Consider the following 22,304-nt stretch of genomic DNA (forward strand, 5'->3'; position numbering starts at 1 on the left):
AGGTATTCCCGGAAACCCGTCAAAATAAAAGTTCGGATTAACTTGGAAGACAGCGGACAGTACATACTCCTACTACTAGGCTACTATCTGCTACTACTAGGCTACTATTAAAATTATTAAAACTTTTTTTTTTTTTTGTAATGATCACATAACAGTTATTCCATGTTTTAATTTTAATAGTAACCCCCCTTTGTTTGCCAAAATAAATAAACTTTGATTTTCAATAATTTAAAGATAAATTAAATTAATGTTTTCTTCATTTGAAAACCAGATACAGAACACAGAATTTCTGAGGAAAAATAAAACATTTCATAAGGCTATTTTAAGAATAAATTTAAATAAACTAAGTTGTTTTTATGCATTCAAATAATTAGACATACTACACCAGAATTTAATAATAATAAAACATATGGTGAAAGAAAATAAAACGCCCACTTATGAAAGTGGATGAAGATTTAAAATTTCTTGAAGTCTTTAACAACCTAGAAATTCTGATTCTGTCTGAGCTATGTGTTTTAAAATGAACACGCACTAATGTAAACGTAGCCTAACAGATGTGTAAACTGAAAACTATTTGAACTTTATTAAAATTATTTATGTATTGTGTTGGATATATTTAGTTCCTTTGTGCAGTGGCTCAGGAGATGAGGCTTTGAGTCTGTATAAATATCAACAAGCTAAAAAAAAATTGTTTTTTTGAGATAATGTAATCTTATTAAAACTGATTTCATAAAACTGGTATCGAAAAAAGTATCGTTCAGGAACCGGTATCGAACTCAAGGTATCGGTATCGGTATCGATATCGAAATTTTTTGAACGATACCCAGCCCTAATTATCGGTGTTGAAAAAAGTTGTGCCGTTTTAATTTTTTTTGTGGAAACTGTCATTCAGTTTTGGGGGGGATTCTTTGAAGAACAGAAAGTTCAAAAGAACATTTATTACTGACCCCAAATTTTTGAACAGTAGTGAACAGTAGCCAGTTTTGGAAAGTTACGCCATTCTCTATTCAAGTAAATAGCATGTACTTGTATGCCTGTCAGCAACACAGAAATAGCTACTCAGAGGCATTAAGACGGCCAGAGTGGACTTACTTGCCTTAAAATGACTTTGCATAGTGAATTAAAACAACTCTGTATAGACTCAGACAGTGAATGGGATTAGATGTTAATGCTTAATTTGCCTTGTTTTTATATAAAGACATATCATTTCCCTTTTTCCGTACTTGGCAGACAAAGCAGACAAGTAGCAACAGTACTACCTGGAAAGATCAGAATGAAATAATGTTACTGAAACACTAAAGTAAACTCTAAAAAAAATCTATTATCTCGACTCAGGGAAAGAGAAATATAAGGTCCAAAAAAAGAGACAACTGTATAAAGTCTCATAGACATGTTGCTCACACATTACTCTTGTGACTAATGAGCTTTAGGGCATCACACAATGACAAAATTAGAAATGGAAAAAGTTTCACAACTAGGTCCCCCTATCTAAAATAACATGTTCTGTTTGCTTAAGTCAGCGGGTACAAAGTTTCTCTGTCACAGTGCTGGAAAGGGGGGTGGGATTGTGTAAGAAAGTATGTTTGTCAGCTGCAACAACAGTCTAATAGATCTGGAATTAATATAGTTACAGTTGCATAAATTATACATTTATTTGATCAGAAATACAGTAAAAGCAGTAATACTGTGAAACATTATTACAATTTTCTATTTTAATGTCTTTTTAATGTAATTTATTACTGTTATGGCCATTACTCCAGTTTTCAGTGTCACATGAACCTCCAGAAACCATTCTAATATAAATGCTGAGTAGAAAATATTAAGAAATGATTGTGATTTATTATATTTAATTAAAATAAAATGGATGAAAGCAAACATGTGGTCATGATAAAATAAAGAAAATATTTTACTGTTTGGATTTGAAAACCTAAACCTTGTCAGGTGTAATTAATAATGAGTAACATCTCAGTAACTGTGATTAATTTATTTTGGTAACTGCTAGCAAGCTCTTTACTGGACTTGTAGCTTTTACAAAAAACACTACACTAATGAACTGTTTTGACTGTTAAAATCCTGCTCAGCAGGCATCAGATATTTAGTGTGACCTGTGGGCCTCTACCTGTGACTCCTGATGTCTGAGTGGAACACAAGGATGACAAGTTACTCCCTTGCTAACACGCAGATTAGTGACCAGCCTTATAATCCTGATCCAACACGACAGGCTTCCCAGAACAGAGGCTTTGCAGCAAAGTCACGACTGTGCTGCCAGGAAGGTCAGGATGTGTGACAACTGATTCATTCATTCATTAACTTGCACACTTTGCTCTGATTTTACAGTTTTACCATTGTGTCATCAGATGGACTGAGCAGAATTTTGAATTATTGTGTTGAGAAGTGAAAAAAATGTCCTCGTCTCAGAACAATGCACACTGCAATACTCCCTCACATTCTTTTATGCTTTCATCACATGTGGATCAAGTTCCCAGTGATACAAATGCCTGCTGATGCATTTAACTGCTCTCTGCGTCTTAACAGCAAAACGAGACCCAGCCCTCACAACTGGAAATGTTCTAGCCATGCACACAATATGCCTGGTTTATAATCTGAACATACACTACTGTTCAAAAGTTGGGGTCAACAAGATTTTTTTAAATACATTAATATTTTTTTCAGCAAAGATACATTAAATTGATCAAAAGTGGCAGTAAATGCATTCATAATGTTACAAATGATTTCCAATTAATGCTGTTCTTTTAACCATCTATACATCAAAGATCCTGCAATAAAAATGTATCACAATTTCCACAAAAATATGAACCAGCACAACTGTTTTCAACATTGATAATAATAAAAAGTTTCATGCGCAGCAAATCAGCATATTAGAGTACAGCCACATGCTAGCATAGTCTATATGACTCATTTGGGTGAAATATATAGACTTCGACTCACTGTTTGGCTTCTTCTAGGTGACAGAGGTATTCATAAGCAATATTCTGCCTCCTCCTCTCATCCATGTCTTCCGCCGACAGCCTTTCATCATCCACAATGGCTGTAGGATAAACAAAGGAAAATAACAGTTGGAGAATGCAACACCCTATATCAAGAATAGAGGTTATTTTTCCATAACGTTGGAATAACACATCAGAACTCTGTGGGTGACATTTTCCTCTCCTGGTTAATCAGCTAACTGTAGCAACCACTACACTCTCCAGTTCCAAACTGTGATAAAAGGTAATGAATGAATATGACAGTGTATAGCCAAGTTCCATTCTTCTAATTATATTTTATTCAGACTCTTTGCATTTCAGACTGCTGATGATTTAAAGTCACACTGGAATCGCTTTTCAGCAGCATGAACTGGAACAAGTGCTTAAGCAATTTGAAATGAAGGAATGAAGTGAATCTGAAACACACCACACTTATAAGATCCACCAGATAAAACACTGAATGTGTGTGTACATTTGAGTCATTTTACACAATATACAGTACATGTGTGCAGAAATACCATCGACTCTACCGTGCGACTCCACCGGGCTAGGACACCGGCAAAGGATATAAGTATCGCTTTTTATTTTTATTTTATTTATTTTTTTCCTTTATATGTTTGCTATTGAAATGTTGTTGTTGTTGTTGTATGCATTTGTCAATTTTTCATTTAATTTCTGTAAATGTAAATTTCTGTAAATTCTTAAATGAGTGTGTATAGAGTATTTACAGAGTGTTAACTTTTAGTTTTAGATACCTTTTCTTATTTGTAAGTTGCTTTGGATAAAAGCATCTGCTAAATGACTAAAAGTAAAAGTAAGTAAAAGTAAATAATCAGCTTCTCTTTCATCGCTGTCAGCAGTACGAGAAATCATCAGACATCTAGCGTCTGTCAGCTGTCAGTAATGTTGCATTACAAAACCGTTTGTGTCTGACCTTTATGTGATTGCTGCTACATTACTCCTCAGCCACATCTTCACAAGACTGCAAGTTCAATGCAATCGCTTTATTTCTGGTTAAGTAGAGCTGACATCACCTTACATATGACTTAAGCTAGTCACAAGAAGTTGTTGATCAGTCTTCATTTGATGTAATTGGGCCAAAGAAACAATTGATGACATGAAATAAAGGAGGGAGAGGGTATTGAATGACATCCCAGGTCACTAAAGACCCGATGTATGCATTTAAGTGTTAATAACAATAATTTGTGAAAACCATAACACTTTTATTTTTTTTCAGAACAGAACAGCATTTATTTGAAATACAAATCCTTCCCCAGTTTCACAGACAAGGCTTAAACTAGTCCTAGTCTCAGCCTCATGGTGCGTTCACACCAGACGCGAATGAAGTGTTAAGCGCGAGTGATTTACATGTTAAGTCAATGCAAAGACGCGAATAGACAACCTGCGATGCGATTCGTGCGAATGAGGCGGCGCGAATTGAGCGTTCCGGGCGTTTGACACACATAACGCGTTACTCGTGAATCGCGCAAGTTGAAAAATCTGAACTTTGGCGGATATTTGCACCGCGTTAACCAATCAGGAGCTTGCTCTAATAGTGACGTGATTACGAGCGGAGGCAGAAATCCGAAACAACAATAGAGGACAAAATCATTGTCCCTTTATGTGGATACCCGGAGCTGTACGATAGACCAAAGATTACCTGTTAGATTTACCCAAAACAAATTATATCTTATGTTTATCCACTACAGAGACATCAGAGCCAGTGGCAAATGTCAGAAGGACTAGCCGAGGTTATGCTCCTCTCTTCGGGATACATGAACTCAAGCGCCGAGTGATCGAGTGGAGCTCACGGCTCCGAAATCGGCGAAGCACATTTTCAAATAGGCTCTGTTTTTAACCTGTTAACCTTCGCCCCCCATTTTGGGCCTCAAAGGTGAAAATAACCTACCTAAATTAAAACGGTAACAGTTCCTGACAAAGTGTGCTACACAAACAAATTAGGTATCTTTGGAAAGAAGACACTCTAGGCTTTACTATCCATCATCCAGAGTTGATAATGCTCAAAAAGATAAAAAGTTATACACACTGACGTGCCTTGAAAAATATTTTTCCACACTGAATGTTTTTTTATTTCATATACAAATACATGAAATAAGTCCTGGAGCAATCCAGAAAAGTAATGGATTGAAAGCCACATGTCTCATGAGTTTATATTTCAAATTTGAAGAAGATACCATGAAAAATGAATTTTCTGAAACTATTTATAGTCCCACCAGCCCCCCTGTTTGAGGAAAAATAACCACCAAATGTATTGCAGAATTATACAAACTATTTTAGTCATTATACATGTTCCTGCATAGTTTTTCAATTATAAAATAATAGACAGAATTTTAGACATCATATAAGTGATTTATTTGAGCACTAAAAAATACAAAAATAATTATTTGAGTAATAAAAAATAAAAACAAAATAGAAAAAAATGCTTTGTATATAGTATGTATGTATATATTCTGATTGCCAGACATAAACTGATATTGCCAGACATGGTCATAGAGTCAGTAATCACACGCTGATGTGCTTCCATTCAGATGATAATCATACAGATGGGCCATATAATCAATAATAGCTGATCATTGAATCACAATGATAGCCGTCATAGAGTCGCTAATAAACACGCTGATGTGCCAAATTCAAATAAACTATATTCCGCTTTTCTGAGACTTTTTTTTCCGTGGACGGTCTCATTCTGTTTGTAAAACTGTATGCTACAGCACCGTGTTGTTTTTTTACCACCAAGACGCTGTTTTTGAGCGTAATTTATTCCATAACGGACGCGAACAATAACTCTCCCGAAGAAATTAAATGTAAACAAAGGAATATTCATCCTTATTACAACGTTACTGTTTCGCTGGACTAAAAGTGCTCGCTGGGATGTTGTTCTGTGGACCCTTACCTCTCTAACTAAACTGGGATTTCAGCAGTGGACACGTTTGTGGCTCGTTATTACAATGAATCTGGTACGTACTGCTTTTTTATTCTGCATGTTTTGATGTTTACTGCTTACGCAAATGTAGCAAATACATTCCTTATAAGCTTTCCATCGAAAAACAGCGATCTGTCGTCGATGCTTGAGGCTTAGACCTTCAGAATGATATATAGTTACTTTTACCCATTACTTTTCTGGATTGCTCCAGGACTTATTTAATGTATTTGTATATGAAAAAAAAAAAAAAACATTCAGTGTGGTAAAACATTTTTCAAGGCACTTCAGTGTCTATAACCTTTTATCTTTTTGAGTATTTTCAACTCTGGTGATGGATAGTAAAGCATAGAGTGTCTTCTTTCCAAAGATACCTAAATTGTGTGTGTAGCACATTATTGTCAGGAACTGTTACCATTTTAATTTAGGCAGGTCATTTTCAGCTGTGAGGCCCAAAATGGGGGGGTGGTTAGCTAACAGGTTAAAATTATTTTATTTTAAATAAAAATGTGTTCACTGTCACTTTGATCAACTGAATGCATCCCTATAGAATAAAAGTACTATTTTATTACAAAAAAAGAACATTTTAACTCACCCCAAACTTTTGAACAGTGTATATTTGTAAAGTGTGTTACATAGCATTAAAGTGTGTTTCTGCTACATTTTTTAAAATGACCTTTTTACCTTTTTTAAACGTCATTCAGTTTGATTTTATTCAATGCAGAAACAATTAAACATTTTTAAATGTGACAGAAGCTCTGTGTTATAAGGGCATCATTACTTTTGTCAGACATTTACTTAATCTTGTTATTTAATCATTTATTTTAATAGCATGGAGCTGCTGCTGCCACTTACTGTAAACACACTCACCAATCACATGATGCAACCAACACAATCATATTCAGTCCTAGGTAAAACCAGGACTGGATTTTGAATGTGTTTCTATTTTGAATTCACACTGAAAAAAATTCAAGTTAGTGAAGCTGTGCAAAGCTGATGTTGTGCAAGATGATCAACATGCCGTGACTTAACATGTCAACATGACACGATTACAGATCAACTGCCAACCACATCGCACCATCAAAACACCATGTATGAATGCAGCACACAAGTTCACAACCTGTAGTGTTTACCACAGAGCTCATGATTGATTTTGAGAACAGTCTACTAGCAGATGTAGAGACACTCGCGTTTAATAATTTATTTGATTATACACTCGCCCATCCCTTGACTGAAATATACAGTGCATCTCCACAGCCTGGTGGAGCCCAGTTGAAACATCAATAAAATAGTAAAATATGACACTTATTATGACTCTTGATAAAGTAGGTCACATCCACTCTCACAAGAAAAAGGCAGCAGCTTGACAACAAAAACCAGTGCAGTTCAAATGAAACCTAAAGAGAACGTGTGATGCTCTGACACGTGATAAAATCAGACAGAGCACAAGACTGTGTACAACTACCAAGTGTTTTCACAGTCCTCACTCATCTAGTAATAATTAAGCTCAATCCCATGCTGGCCTTTGTTCGAGTAAATGAGATTCAATTCGGTAATGACAAACAGCACTGCAAATTTCTCACCCTGATGCACAGGCTCAGGCTTGCCAGTTAACCTCTGTGGGTTTCATTACGTAGGTCAGCCTTATCACCTCAACCTGTCCCACAGACAATAAACTCGATATTTTGAAAATATGGCTCATATTTTTTCAAAGACTCATCAGCAATCTGCAGTGCAACAGCCAGTTGAGGAAACATCAATGGGTAGATTTAGCCTGTTAACTAAGATCTAATGTGGCAACATTAGTAACAGATGCACATTTCCGTTCATAAGATTGGGGTCTTTTATTCAGCAAGGATGCATTAAATTGATCAAAAGTGACAGTAAAGACTTTTACACTGATAATAAGAAATGTTGAAGTCTGGAGTAAAGTCAGCTTTGCCACATCAGGAATAAATTATATTTAAAAAATAATCAAATTAAAAAAGTTATTTTACATCGTTTACAATATTACTGTTTTTATTGTATTTTTGATCAAATAAATGCAGCCTCTGTGAGCATAAGAGACTTCCTTCGGAAACATCTTACCAACCCCAACGTTTGAACTAGGACTGGGCGATAAAACGATAACGATATGTATTGCGATAGACACGTGAACGATATCAATAAAAAATGTGTTCGATAAAATGTTCAATATTTTTTATTCTTCGTTGGAAGAAAACAAAGGTTGCGAAGCAAGTTTGGTTGCATTAACAAAGGCACTCGCTCTCTGGTAACCTAGCAACGTAGGGAGTGACACGCTAACAGCCAATCATGTAACAGTATCATGTTTGGTTGCGCCATATCGTTGTCTCGTGTCTAAGTGCGCACGCGCGGCTGAGAGTGCACGTCTGCAGCCAGACCCTATTGGCTGGTCTGCTGGATTCCTCTTCATAAGCAGAAAATGAGTGCCGCAGCGAGCGAGGAAATTGTAAATAAAAGAGAAAGTCAGCTCGCCAGTATGGCAGTTTTTTGGATATTATAAGTCTGACCGTAGTCAGACCAAATGTCGTCTGCAAATTATGCAAGACCGTCATCCCCGCCAAGACTGGTAATACCACAACTTGATGTACCACCTTAAAAAAAATATCAATAATTATCGATATCGACCGATATGAAACACTGATATCGTGATACAGTTTTCAGCCATATCGTCCAGCCCTAGTTTGAACAGTAATGTAAACTGTGTCAGCAACAGCACCACACTTATAGTGGTTGTGAGGGGAACGTCTGTCATTAAACTGCGGCCATCCAATCTCTTATATCAATATGGGCCCCAGCTACCTCATATGACAATGAGATGCAGTGTAGGCCATTTCAGTCCTCCATGCATGATATGACGTCACTTCCTGTATGCTTACAGTCAAGATTAATTCTATACCTAAATAAATGTGTTAGAGTCTACTGTGATGAAGACTTTGGTCCAATCTTTTTGGGGTATCTTCAAGCAAACAGCATAAGAAACAGGGTATAGTTGTACTAGCTTTTGAAGTTTAATTCAATATGTGAAGCATAAAAATGTATTGTCCCAATTCCAAAAATCTGATTTTTGTGAATAAAAACGGCAATCAATAACAAAAAGGCTCACCCTATATAAATCAGCAGCACGAAACCAGTGGCCTTGTCAGCAGTTTAGCTGGAATGTGATCTCTGTGCCAGTGTTGACAGAGAGTTAAGTAAACTTCATACAAAAAGTTAGTTAGCTAGTTCATCTCTCAACCTTGATTCCATATGGTAGAGTTAACTAGCAGGTTCTCATACACAACCAACTAGAGGTTTACGCTAGAATCAAATGTCTGCTGCTATGCAAACAGTATATTAAACATTCTTTATCATTCTAGATATACACAGTAAAACACCATGTCCACACGCATGGTGCAATTTGTGTGTTTAATAAAACCTGCACAGATAAACTCCTTAAGCGGAATTCCTCAAATATCTGGACTGTACAGACTGTCAGGTGCTTTTACAAAGGGCAGAGGTAATGTTTAACTGGAGAAATCTCTCATGGAGCTTCTCTTTGCTCAGGCCACAGCATGAGATCTAATGCCAAGGATACACAAACACCTTTCGGAGGCAACATAATATAAGGACATAGCAGAGAAAGTTCAGGGATCTAGCACTGGACAGACAAAATAGTTAATGTAGCATATCTGTAAGGCCCAGAAGACATTGCAATGTCTCATAGAAATTAGCACATCACTTTCTAGATTAAAAAATGGGAAGTGGGTTTGACAGAAATATAATTGGCAACTGAGTTTAAACTATAGATAGACTCATCTTGAGATCTATTATCTTGACTGATTTTTTTTAAACAATTTTCACACATTTCTACTTTATCTCTTACTGGACAAGTTAGTCAGTTCAGTCATAAATCTTGATATAAATTTAAATTGTCTTGAACGACTCCCTTGCAGTTATAACACCTTAATTGTTATTATAATAATGTTAAATCAAACTAGTGATAGGCTGATAAATTAGGAATATTGACTTCAAACACACAGTTCATGCACTCTAAAAATGCTTGTTCAGGTAACCTAAAAGTTAACTGGCTTTATTCAAGTCAAAAATATTATTTAAAATCTGCCTGAATACATTAGCTCATGAACTCATTTTTTAAACCTTCAGCATCAGTGTGATTCCAAATATTGCATATTTATATATAATATTTACATGTATATTCATACTAATGAAGAAATATATACATTTCCTCAACATTATGCATGTACATGTGCACACCAAATTATCACTGATCATAGATGTCAGATTACTGTGGCAGCTACTCTTGCTGAACAGCTGTCTAGGGCACTACAGTGGAGTCAAATTCATTTAACATTCATTTAGTTTCATATTTAAAGAGTAGTGTCAAAACTGACATGATGTGAAATGCCTCTACTTACATCCATATCGTGGTCTGAGAGAGTTAGCGCCGTCTTCATGGTACATCCTGCTTCCTCTGAAACTCTGCTGCGCCTCCAACATAAACTGCGCGCGGACTTTCTTACACTTGCTTCAGACTTCTTCCTCAAGCGAGCAAAACTAAATTTTCTCCTGTTGTCATAGCCTTGGTTCCCAGTAAAACGGCGTGTCCATTTGCACTGAAGCGCTTTCGGTTACTGCGGCTCTTCCTTTGCCTGTCAACCTGATGAAAGCCCCTATGAGCTCGCGCTGAAGCTCTGCTGACACTGACTGAATAACGCGGCTCCACCTGCTGGCACGTGACTTCACCCTGATCTCACCCGCCGTACACACTGACGGTGCAGTTAATGTAGAGTATTTTTACCTGATCTCACCCTTAAAACATGCTTTCGCTTTGTTGTGTAAACTAATGTAGTCAGGCCGATTCTGTTAATAGATAATAGGCTAAAATTGACTTGAGGAAAAACAAATATTAATTTATACGTTTTTAAGACTTTAACGTTTTATTTTTAAGTGTGTAAAGTTTTGAATTACATTGTATTAGCCTATAAAACAACAGAAATAAAACCACAAATTATAAATAAATAGCCTAAATAAAATGTATTCTAGGTTATGAATTATTAAACAATAGATAGACAATAGAAACACCTGTTGTTATGACATATGAAAATCACCTTGATACCTGATTAAAAGTAGCCCAATTAAAAAAAATAAAATAAAATAAATAAAATAAAATAAAATAAAAATTCCAGTTCTGATGAAAAGTGCAAGCAATTTTGAGTAGTATCTAATGTAAAAACATGCAGACATTTTAAAGTTTAACTTAAGTCTTCAAAAGTGTGTGACTTCTGAAATACTAAATTAAAATGTAAATTAATGCACAAAATTTTATTTAAATCAAGATAACATTTATTATAACAAGCTAGAATTTCATGAATTTACCATTTTACCATTTCCCATACATATCCATAAGATCTGGCCCAATACAGTGTATTTAACTGGTATCATATTTCATAGATGCTTTATACTTTTACTTTATACACATTTCCAAGAAAAAGTCAGATGTGAGAGATTGGTTTCTCAGTTTAGAGTAAAAGTGTCATGAATTAGTTGCAGGCAACACACCGCCTGCAGATGTCAGTGTTGTACTACACTTAAAAAACCGATGCAGACTTGCTCATAATATGGGGTTAAAGTAGGGGAAATTTGCCCTCGTTATCGACAAACCGTCTAAGTAGTGTTACATTTCTCAGTGATCTTTATGTGTGATATCAGGTGTCCTCTGTGTTAAATCACTCTGTGTTAAAATAAGATATGTTGTTCTGGGCTGAAGAGGCTACTCAACTAGCGGCAAATAAATATTCAGTTTTTTTTAAGATAGGTAGGAGTTGTAGCCTATTACTTAATATGTCTGTCATTTCATTTCAACACTGTAAAGAGAAAAAATACACGAAAATTTCAAAAGTTATGGCCGAAAATTAGCCACTGAAGTATTTTTAGTTTTTTACATTGAAACTAATTTTAATCTCTGTTTTAGTGTTTACCTCTGTTGTAGTGTTTACAGTGCCATGAAATGGTTTTTTCCCCCTTCCTGTTTTTTTGTTTCTTTTGTTTTTTTGCATATTTGTCACACTTAAAAGATTCAGATATCAAACAAATTTTAATATTACACAAAGATAATGCAAGTAAATATAAAATGCAGTTTTTAAATGATGATTTCATTTATTAAGGGAAAAAGCTGTCCAAACCTACCTGACCCTACGTGAAAAATGAATTGCCCCCTCCTGTTAAATCATGAAAGAACCATAATTAACCACATTATTTTAGAAAGCTGAGTTCAATTTCACTAGCCAAATGCCCAAGCCTGATTACTGCTCCAGCGAACCACGGTTAGAGCCATTATCCACAAATGAAGAAAACATGGAACAGTGGTGAACCTTTCCAGGAGTGGCCGGCCAACCAATATTACTCCAAAAGTGCAACGACGACTCATCCAGGAGGTCATAAAAGAACCCAGAACAACAACTAAAGAACTGCAGGCCTCACTTGCCTCAATTAAGGACAGTGTTCATGATTCAACAAAAAGAAAGAATCTGGGCAAAAACGGCATCCATGGGAGAGTTCCAAGGCTAAAGCCACTGCTGACAAAAAAGAACACAAAGGCTCATCTCACATTTGCCAAAAAATACCTTGATTATCCCCAAGACCTTTGGGCAAATATTCTGTGGACTGATGAGACAAAAGCTGAACTTTTTGGAAGGTGCGTGTCCCGTTACATCTGGCGTAAAACCAACACAGCATTACATAAAAAGAACATCATACCAACAGTCAAACATGGTAGTGGTAGTGTGATGGTCTGGGGCTGCTTTGCAGCTTCAGGACCTGGATGACTTGCCATAATTGATGGAAACATGAATTCTGAATCAGAAAATTCTGAAGGAGAATGTCCGGCCATCAGTTCGTGGCCTCAAGCTCAAGCGCACTTGGGTTATGCAGTAGGACAATGATCCGAAACTCACCAGCAAGTCCACCTCTGAATGGCTCAAGAAAAACAAAATTAAGGTTTTGGAGTGGCCAAATCAAAGTCCAGACTTAAATCCAATTGAGATGCTGTGGCATGACCTTAAACAGTCCATTCATGCTCGAAAACCCTCCAATGTGGCTGAATTAAAACAATTCTGCGAAGAAGAGTGGGCCAAATTTCCTCCACAGCGATGTGAAAGACTCATTGCCAGTTATCACAAACGCTTGATTGCAGTTGTTGCTGCAAAGGGTGGCACAACCATTTATTAGAATTAGGAGGCAATTACTTTTTTCACATAGGGCCAGGCAGGCTTGGACAGCTTTTTTCCCTTAATAAATTAAATCATTGTATTTTGTGTTTACTTTGGTTATCTTTGTGTAATATTAAATTTTTTTGATGTTCTGAATCATTCAAGTGTGACAAATATTCTAAAAAATTAAATAAATAAATAAATAAAATAAATCAGGAAAGGGGGGGAAACTTATTCACACCACTGTATTTGAAAAGCTATGAACAGGTACAGGTAATATAAGTATATAGGTAATTTTGTAAATATATTTTAAATACATTTTTCAAATATTTTAAAATGTACACGTTCTACCTGTCCATATTTGCTATATCTTTAATACATTTTTCATATAATTTATAATGTTAATGTTTTACCTGTTCAAATATTTGTATCCCTGTGAGAGCTGTGTGTCTGCTGTGCTGAAAGTGTGTTTTGGACATTTACTCCACCTCTGAATATCAGCCTCATCAAATAAATTTTGATATATAAGCCTTTATAAATACTTAAAATATGTTTTGATATTTTCTCTGTTGACACATCACATTTGCAGTAAATTTAACCTATGTATTACTCAAATGAATGAGTAAGTCCAGTCTGTGCATATTTTCTTCTAATAAGCTTTGTTTCATATTAACAGGTACAGACACTTTTCAGCACATCTTTATTACCTTCACAAAATATGACAGCTTTATTCTTCTGTATTTTTCTGCCATAAAACACACAACAGTGCTACATTCTCTGGAGAGCTGAGCACACAAACCCGAAAAGTTTAATACATGCAGTTTTGTTCAGTGATGTCTCAGGACAGCTTAGGAACAGTGCTGCAATGACAGATGAACAGTAAACAGTTTCAGCGGTGTACATACACTACAGATTCATCCATTGCAGTCCCCAAAAATGTTTACACACAGTATTCAGCATGTGAGTTGATTACTGTAACCCTATGTACAAAATATACATGGACAAGCACACATTTACCATTTACCCATACACAGATATACACACACACAGTTTGTACTGTTCACAAGTACACACACATCATTTCAGACAGCATGTTAACACTAAACTATATGCATAAAAAAAGAGGTTTTCAGATGAAGACAGGCTTAGATCAAGGACAGTACAGCACTGATCATTTATAATCTCATTTATAAATAACACCATCATGAAACTGCATAGCTTTGCTGAGAGTGAGACAGCATTAAGCCACTTTGGTTAGTTGGAAGCCAAATCAAATGAAAAACATCAATGGTCCTATATCTTTTTAACTGAAATGTCTTATTGTAGACCTCTCAAAACATAGCAAAAGATAGATAATAGTAACACTATTGATTTATGTTGTTCAGAGAACTGAATTTGGCACTGATTGTAAAATCTAAATTTGACATTAAAAAAATTTGACATTATGTGTTTCCAAAGCAGAATTTTCAGTGTGATATGATCTATCACAAATCACTTGAATATGGTGATTTGGTGCTCAAAAATATTTCTTATTTATATCAATGCTGAAAATAGCTGTACTGCTTTTTTTCCAGGATACTTTGATGAATAGTAAGTTCAGAAGGACAGCATATATTTGAGACAGGAAAGTTTTATAACATTATGTCTTTACTGCACTCTAAAAAATGCTGGGTTAAATACAACCCAGCGCTGAGTAAAATATGGACGAACCCAGCAATTGGGTTGTTTAAACTCAGCGGTTGGGTTACTGCCCAGAAGCACAATATTTACCCAGCACTGGGTTGTATTTAACCCAGCATTTTTTAGAGATTTAATGCATCCATGCTGAATAAAAGTATTACCTGTAATTTCTTAAATAAAAATGTTAACCCCAAACCTTTAAATGTTAGTGTATTCAAATGTATATTTGTATTTTGTAGAAGCAACCAAAACATAATTTTCATCACTTGGCTTGGAAATTATACTTGTAAATGAATCATGTGTCATGTGGTTATCAAACACATCTCTCTTCCCCTCTCCACAGATTGTAGACCCCATATGCTGAGGCAGGCCCTCTAAATTCCCTCTGCACCCACAAACCTGTCATGTCAACAAGATGAGTCTTTGACACTGTACATAAAAGAGGCTTTCCAAGACATCACCAGATTGATTCTCATCGGTCCTTTCTGTCAGATTATAAAATGGTTTGCATGAATGACCCTGGCAGATACACACTCTATCATATCAAATACAGCAGCCACCTCAAGTTCATACATGATGATGATCTTATGAAGGAGAGGCACAGTTTGAAAAGGCCAAATCACAAAGTGGCAGAACAAATCAGATTACACACGCCTGTTGTATAGGAAATCAAATAGGCTTGCAATAAAAAGCTTATGAACAAAATATACAGCAGAGCACAAAATAGGATTTTTTTTGTTTTTTATAAATCTGGCCGCAGGAACTTTATACATGTACTTTGAGAATGAGTGCACAGTTGTGGCCTTTTTCATCAGAGGTTGGAGTACATATGCAAAAGGCTTGATTGTTAAAAAATACAGTAATAATACTGTAAAAAATGATGAGTTTTAACCTTGTCATCAACTTACTCAATACTCAGTGAAACTGATTCAATAAAACCATATTCTCTTTCATTAGAAATGTATGATACCATATCCGGATGATGTTTTCAGTATAGTCAAATCCTGAAACTAATAACTGAATAAAGAGTTGTTTACCAGTAGACCGGTCTCAATCTCTCATCTCTTTAGTAATTCTCAGGATTCAGTCAGCCAGCTGTGATGCAGCTGTGCTGAGCTTTCGGCGTATCTGATCATCCTCTCTGCATACTTGCAGCAGGTTTGGACTGCTCATTAATAGGTTGTTTTGCTCAGGTCTTAATAAGGGGACATTAATATTTACACGCACGTTCATTCCTGGGCCATTATAAACCTCTAAAACACCACAAGGAAACATGAGGGTCTTGGTTAAATGAACTGTACAGTATAAAGGTGCAGAAGTTTTATTATTGCAAAGAAAGTCTTAAGATTGTCAAAATATGATGCCTAAATGAGAAGTATCTTGTTATGAACACAATATAAGTACGACAATGAGAAATGATGGTTAAGTCAAGCCTTTTAAGTTTCTCCAGACCTCCGACACAAGGGTTACATGAGGACATTTGACCTGGTGTCAGGTAGTCGCAATCCCACCAGACCTCCACCTACAAGCACTGAGGAGGCCAGAAGAATGGGGATGGCTTTGGTGATGCCCACTAAAGTTCCAAAAATCAGATTTCCCATCACCGCGGCTAGCTTGCACAAGGCATTACAGAAGCCAAATCCAGTTCCTCTGAAATAGAGAAGTGGAGGGAGGGAGTATGGAAGAAAATAAAGGTAAAAAGTTGGTGTTACATTGATATTTAATGGGCTTTGGGATTTGGGATCATTAAACAGCTTTGTTGCGTGTCTGTTAGCATATTTTATTATGTATGAGTACAAACCCACCTTCTGTCCGTAGGGTACAGCTCTACAGTCACAACATCCAGGGAGTTCCATGCAGAGATACTCAGCCCATTGTACAAGCACAGCATCCCAATCATCATCGACTCACTGGTGCCAAACCACAGGAAGAAGCAGCTGATACCAGACAGAATCATGGAAAACCCTGACAAAACACAGAATATTTACAGCAAATCTATTCTTTTACAAAAAGTATGAATCTCAAATACATCTGCAAAGTGGTACAACCTGCAACAAAACAACTGTCTCACCTAACATAGACAAGCGGCCAATTTTGTCCATGAGCAGTGCAGATACGATGTTGCCAGGCAGAACAGCCAGTGTTCCCAAGAAATTGATGAAGTAGACCCAGTATGCACTATAATCATCCTCAAATGTCATTTGACAGCCTGTTTTGTTGTGGTAAAATGTGCTGTTTATGACATCTGTGTTTATAAGTTTGTAGTCGTCAATATCTGTCAAATGAATAAATTAACGAGATTTAAACCACAGTAGAAAGTGATGGTCAAGTATGCGCAGACATGCAGCAAAGTGGTAAAATGGCAAAAAAAGTGGTCTATTTTGTGTTCAGAAATAAATGACCATTTTACCAGTGTTATAGAAGACAGCCTCAATAAATGTGCAGTTTCGAAAGAAAGATCCCACTGATGTCACATCCTCAAAAAAGCAGCTCTGAAAGGAGGAATTGATGAAAGTGACAGACTTGAATTTCATACCTGTGAACCTGAGGAACGAATAAAGAAAATGATTTATGTGATAATATGCACACACAGAATAAGAATTAGTACAATAAGAAGAAGATTACTGTTACAGTTTGAATAAGTCACCTGTCATTGATAAATAAGCTATTAGTGTGTATCTGGTTCTCAAGGGTGAAATTGAAGGTGAAGTCTTCAATGCGCTCATTGTTATGCCTTTGTACTTTGGAGGCGTATTCATCGGCCTGAAGATGTTTGATGACGTCAGGGAACCACACGGATAAACCATAATACCTGCAGAAGTATTGAGTTTTTTAATGATAAGAAAGAAAGAAAGAAAGAAAGAAAGAAAGAAAGAAAGAAAGAAAGAAAGAAAGAAACAGGCAGACAGGCAGGCAGGCAGACAGACAGACAGACAGACAGACAGACAGACAGACAGATAGACAGATAGACAGATAGATAGATAGATAGATAGATAGATAGATAGATAGATAGATAGATAGATAGATAGATAGATAGATAGATAGATAGATAGATAGATAGATAGATAGAGAGATAGATAGATAGATAGATAGATAGATCTTACCCAAATGACAGTGTGAACCACACAATAGCAAGTTTGACTGTGCTGTCTTTCACTGGATAATTAAAACACTTCAAGAAGTTCAACCAAATCTGGAAGGACAGAAAAGGGAGTTTTAATCATTTTTATTTTAATCATAAAAAACATTATCACAGGTATTCTGTAATTTATGCAAATGATTACATAGATGATATTATTTCTGAAAGGTTACACATCATGAATCTCACCCCATGAAGCTCAGTCTTTATTCTGAAGATCACTTTTGAGAAAAGGTTGCCAGATTCAGTCTGCATCTCGACAAACTCATCAATCTGCTTTGGGATCTTAATTCTGTTCACCTACAAGAAGAAACATCAGTTACTAGGGTTACGTTCACACTGTAAGCCTTAGTTCTCAGATCTTTTTTTTTTCTCTCTACATACACTGCCCTCCAAAAGTTTGGAAACGCCCTAGAAAAGTGGGGTTTTGGACAATATTGGCATGAATCCTTTTTAATTTGTGATAATTTTGCACTGATAAGGCACAACACAAACTACGAAAACATATTTTATTACATAAACAGTTTATACATAGAAAAAACTAAAATTTTCGATTCATCAAAATATCCAACATTAGCAGCTATTACAGCTCTGAATAATCTGGGCATCCGAGCTGTCAGTTTATTCAAACATTGACTTGATACTGTATATTACTCCAAGCCTCCTGAAGGATTGCACAAAGATGATTCACACTGGTTGGACACTTCTTACAGACATCACGGTCCAGTTCCTCCCATAGTAGCTCAATTGGGTTGAGGTTGGGTGATTGGGGAGGCCATTCCATGACATGATGCCAGCTGACTGTTTCCTCTCCAAATAAGATTTGCACAGCTTGGAAGTGTGCTTGGGGTCATTGTCTTGTTGGAAGATTTAGGAAGGTTGGGGTGTTTCCAAACTTTTGGAGGGCAGTGTATCAGATTCAAGAGTAAATTGGTGAAAAGTTTTGATCTCAAATCGGATTTGGTCCACTTTTGCCTGCAGCCTTTATGGGCTACATTCTACAGAATTGTTTCGTTATGTAATGCAATGAAATGTGTATATTATTTAAGTTTGACTTACTCAGTATTTAAAAGGGAAAATTTCTTAGGTAGGTATAAGAGTGTCCAATTTAGATGACAGCTTGATCTTCATCACTAGGCTGTTCACCAAGCAGCTCAGTAAATGACACCAGAAACATCCATGAAGCCCACATACAGGGCAGGATGACACAATCATGTATGAATTTAAGCAACTTTAAAGCATGGTTGGTGCTCTAAGCAGCTTAAAGTTAGCGCAGTGAGGGAATCGACTCACGGTGAAGACTTTCTCGGGCTGTCCACGCGCTCGCATGTTTGTGTCATGAATCTGCTTGAGGATCATCCAGGCCTCATCGTGCTTCCCCACCTGAAAGGATAGAGCAGAAAAATCCCTAAGAGATTAACTGGATTAAGAGGAAACCGCAGTGCTAGATGACAGCCGCCCACTGCTATTGCCATGGCAGGCCTAAAAGAGGGGCGTAGGGAGTCACGACAAGCACGCGTCATTAGCTTCAAAGAGAGTCGTGCTCCCTTAAATCAGGCTGTTTCTTCAGATGTTCAAGTCATAAACTGATGTTTTTAGAAACATGCAGTTAACAATAAAGCAGCCACAAGCATCTGAGATGGGTTTTGCCCATTATCTATTTGTAAATTACTCTTATTTCAAACTCAACCAAAGCTATAATGAATTATACACTTTCTTTGTGTCTCTCCACCTAATTTCAGACATTCCTTACCTCCAAGTAGAATCTGGGGCTCTCTGGCATGAACGTTAAGGCCACCACGGCACAGACGCAGGGGAGAGCGCACACCACCACAAACACCCTCCAGCTGTGGAACTGATAAGCTGAGCCCATACTGAAACTCCAGCCTGAGGAAAACATCAGACCATTTTTCATGTTATTGATCCAGCAGAGACAAAGGGATTGGCTGCCTGGTAGCACTTGAAGCCATAAGACAGTAGGATTTGAACTAGAAACCTCTATCAGTATCTGTTGACATGTCACAGCGATTATGGTCTGAGTGAACACATTCTTTTCATTTGTCCAACGCTGATTGAATACATGAGAGCTGAGAGTGGTGTCTTTTCCAGGTGATGGAACTGAAAAACATCAGGATTAATATGTGTAATCGGTTGGGCTTCCTTTTATAATGCAGTCCTGATTTTAGTTAGCAACATAGTATGGAATAAAAAAAAAACTAAATAAAAAAAAAAAACTAAAACACTGTTAACAAAAAACAAAATAAAGCTGAAATAAAATATAAATATTATAAATTATTTTGCCAACTGCTTAAGCTAAAACTGATATTCAAATAAGTTAAATAGAAATTATTAAACAAAAAAACTAGGAAAATTACAAAAGCACATAAAGTTACTAAAACTACAATTTAAAATATGAAACATAAAAACTGTTGCTGACATCATTGCTTTACAAACAAATGTTTCTTTTCTCATTTACATTAATCAAAAATAGCAAAATCTAAACTAAACTCCAGAAAAATTAGGTAAAGGGGAATTCAACAAATTTGTGTATGTTTATTGTTTGTGTGCTGAAATATTATAGAAACCTTACAAAATCAAACTGCTTAATTTACAGTATCTTTCATTGATCTACATATTTCAAAACAGTAAAGTTGTGGTTAAGCATACAGAGCATGATATTCTTGATAGAAAGGCTAGGAGAATAGAGAGCACACTGAGCTACAGGATTGCACTGTTCTGTTTATGATATTCGTATGTGCATATATATATACGGACTCGTCAACACACCATCCAATACTATTCTGTGGTGTCAGGCAGGTTTCTGAAATCACGTAAAGCAGCTTTAAGACTGTCATGAACTCAGAGAACTCAATAAATATATCCCAGGCTGAAAATGTGTTTTTCTCATTATATTTAATTTTAAGTGGCTTTTCTACTTCTCCTCCATATGCATCTTCTTCTTTATCGGTAATGTCTTATGCACTGAGCTGTAAAACAGTGTAGGGTCTTAATGATATCATTAAAGTGGAAATGTCCTTTTGAAAGGCACAAGTGTCTTTCACTTATGGTAATGTAAAGTGGCCATTAAAGGAACTGCTTAAAATGTAGATGAGTTTGTTTCTTCATCGGAACAGATTTGAAGAAATTTACCATTACATCGCTTGCTCACCAATGGATCCTCTGCAGTGAATGGGTGCCATCAAAATAGTCCAAATAGCATAATCCAAACAACTCCAGTCTTAACAAGACCTTAACTAATGGACTGAAGTTGTGTTGATTGCTTGTGAATTACCATGATGCTTTTATCAGCTGTTTTGACTCTGGCGGCACCCATTCACTGCAGAGGATCCATTGGTGAGCAAGTGATGTAATGGTAAATTTCTCCAAATCTGTTCTGATAAAGAAACAAACTCATCTACTTCTTGAATTAAATAACCATAATGGGTCACATAAAATACATGTCCTAAAATGAAGAAAAAGTCATATAAAAAACATAGTACATAAAAAATCCAGAGTTTTGAAAGAGAGGAATATGGCATGATGAAATATGGAATTCAGTGTGTGTGTGTGTGTGTGTGTGTTCATTAGCATATCTGTGAGGACCTGTGGTAAATAATGAAGGTAACACTACACTGCAGTATAAGTGAGAGTTATGAAGCTGTGATTGCAACAGCAGACTAGCCCAGAGGGTTAATGTTTCACCCATGTCATTGGAAATCTCATTACATAGATTATGTGCATAATTGACTGAGGAAACGGATGACTGAATCAGCAGCTATAGCAGACCTATACCGTTTTGTACAGTGGCTTGCCAGTGGCTCTACTCACAGTCGGCTTTAATGCTAATAAAACGAAACACTCACACACATGCAAACTATGTAAAAGTAAATGTTGTAATGACTTGAAACATTTCCATTTGGTAAGGACTTTTTTTTTTTTGTGATCCAAAACCTAGCAAGCTGCATTCAGATGCAGTAATTTAAAGCATCATAGGCACCAACAGAAAACCTTAGTTGTGTTTACTAAAGCAAGCATCAGTATTACAGTCAGAGATTTAAACAAACCCCAAACCCCTTGGTATACTTTGGTGCTTAACACCCAGACTGTCAGCTTTAAAACATGATCAATACCTCAAATTGTGCGCCCTCTTCAGGAGATGTGCCATGTCACAGACAGTAGCTTTATACATGCCACAGTGGTTTACATCCAACCAAACTAAATAATAATCCATTTATAATGAAATCAATCAGAATGAACTTGATCCAAATGAAATTTCGATATATATTAAAAGGTGTGGTAGAGCTTAAATAATTTCTCGATCTGAT

The 22,304-nt window shown here is 36.3% G+C and overlaps 2 protein-coding genes across 2 annotated transcripts in view; both read right to left on the minus strand.

Moving 5' to 3' along the window:
- Positions 1 to 10,677, minus strand: part of LOC306871965 (ras GTPase-activating-like protein IQGAP2) — a 54,317-nt gene extending 43,640 nt beyond the window's left edge. The window contains exons 1-2 of the mRNA XM_079420256.1: positions 10,368 to 10,677; positions 2,950 to 3,049 (exon numbers count right to left, since the gene is read on the minus strand). Of these exons, the coding sequence (XP_079276382.1) occupies positions 2,950 to 3,049; positions 10,368 to 10,449 (182 nt within the window). The 5' untranslated portion in view covers positions 10,450 to 10,677. The remainder of the gene's footprint in view (positions 1 to 2,949; positions 3,050 to 10,367) is intronic.
- Positions 10,678 to 13,843: 3,166 nt separating this feature from the next.
- The window catches only part of LOC306871997 (synaptic vesicle glycoprotein 2C-like), a 28,444-nt gene continuing 19,983 nt past the window's right edge, over positions 13,844 to 22,304 (minus strand). Inside the window, exons 5-13 of the mRNA XM_079420307.1 lie at positions 19,733 to 19,866; positions 19,273 to 19,362; positions 18,169 to 18,279; positions 17,945 to 18,033; positions 17,488 to 17,652; positions 17,251 to 17,384; positions 16,912 to 17,115; positions 16,646 to 16,805; positions 13,844 to 16,490 (exon numbers count right to left, since the gene is read on the minus strand). Coding sequence (XP_079276433.1) covers positions 16,307 to 16,490; positions 16,646 to 16,805; positions 16,912 to 17,115; positions 17,251 to 17,384; positions 17,488 to 17,652; positions 17,945 to 18,033; positions 18,169 to 18,279; positions 19,273 to 19,362; positions 19,733 to 19,866 — 1,271 coding nt within the window. The 3' untranslated portion in view covers positions 13,844 to 16,306. The remainder of the gene's footprint in view (positions 16,491 to 16,645; positions 16,806 to 16,911; positions 17,116 to 17,250; positions 17,385 to 17,487; positions 17,653 to 17,944; positions 18,034 to 18,168; positions 18,280 to 19,272; positions 19,363 to 19,732; positions 19,867 to 22,304) is intronic.

This window comes from Barbus barbus (assembly GCF_936440315.1).
Source record: "Barbus barbus genome assembly, chromosome: 6".
Taxonomy (NCBI): domain Eukaryota; kingdom Metazoa; phylum Chordata; class Actinopteri; order Cypriniformes; family Cyprinidae; genus Barbus; species Barbus barbus.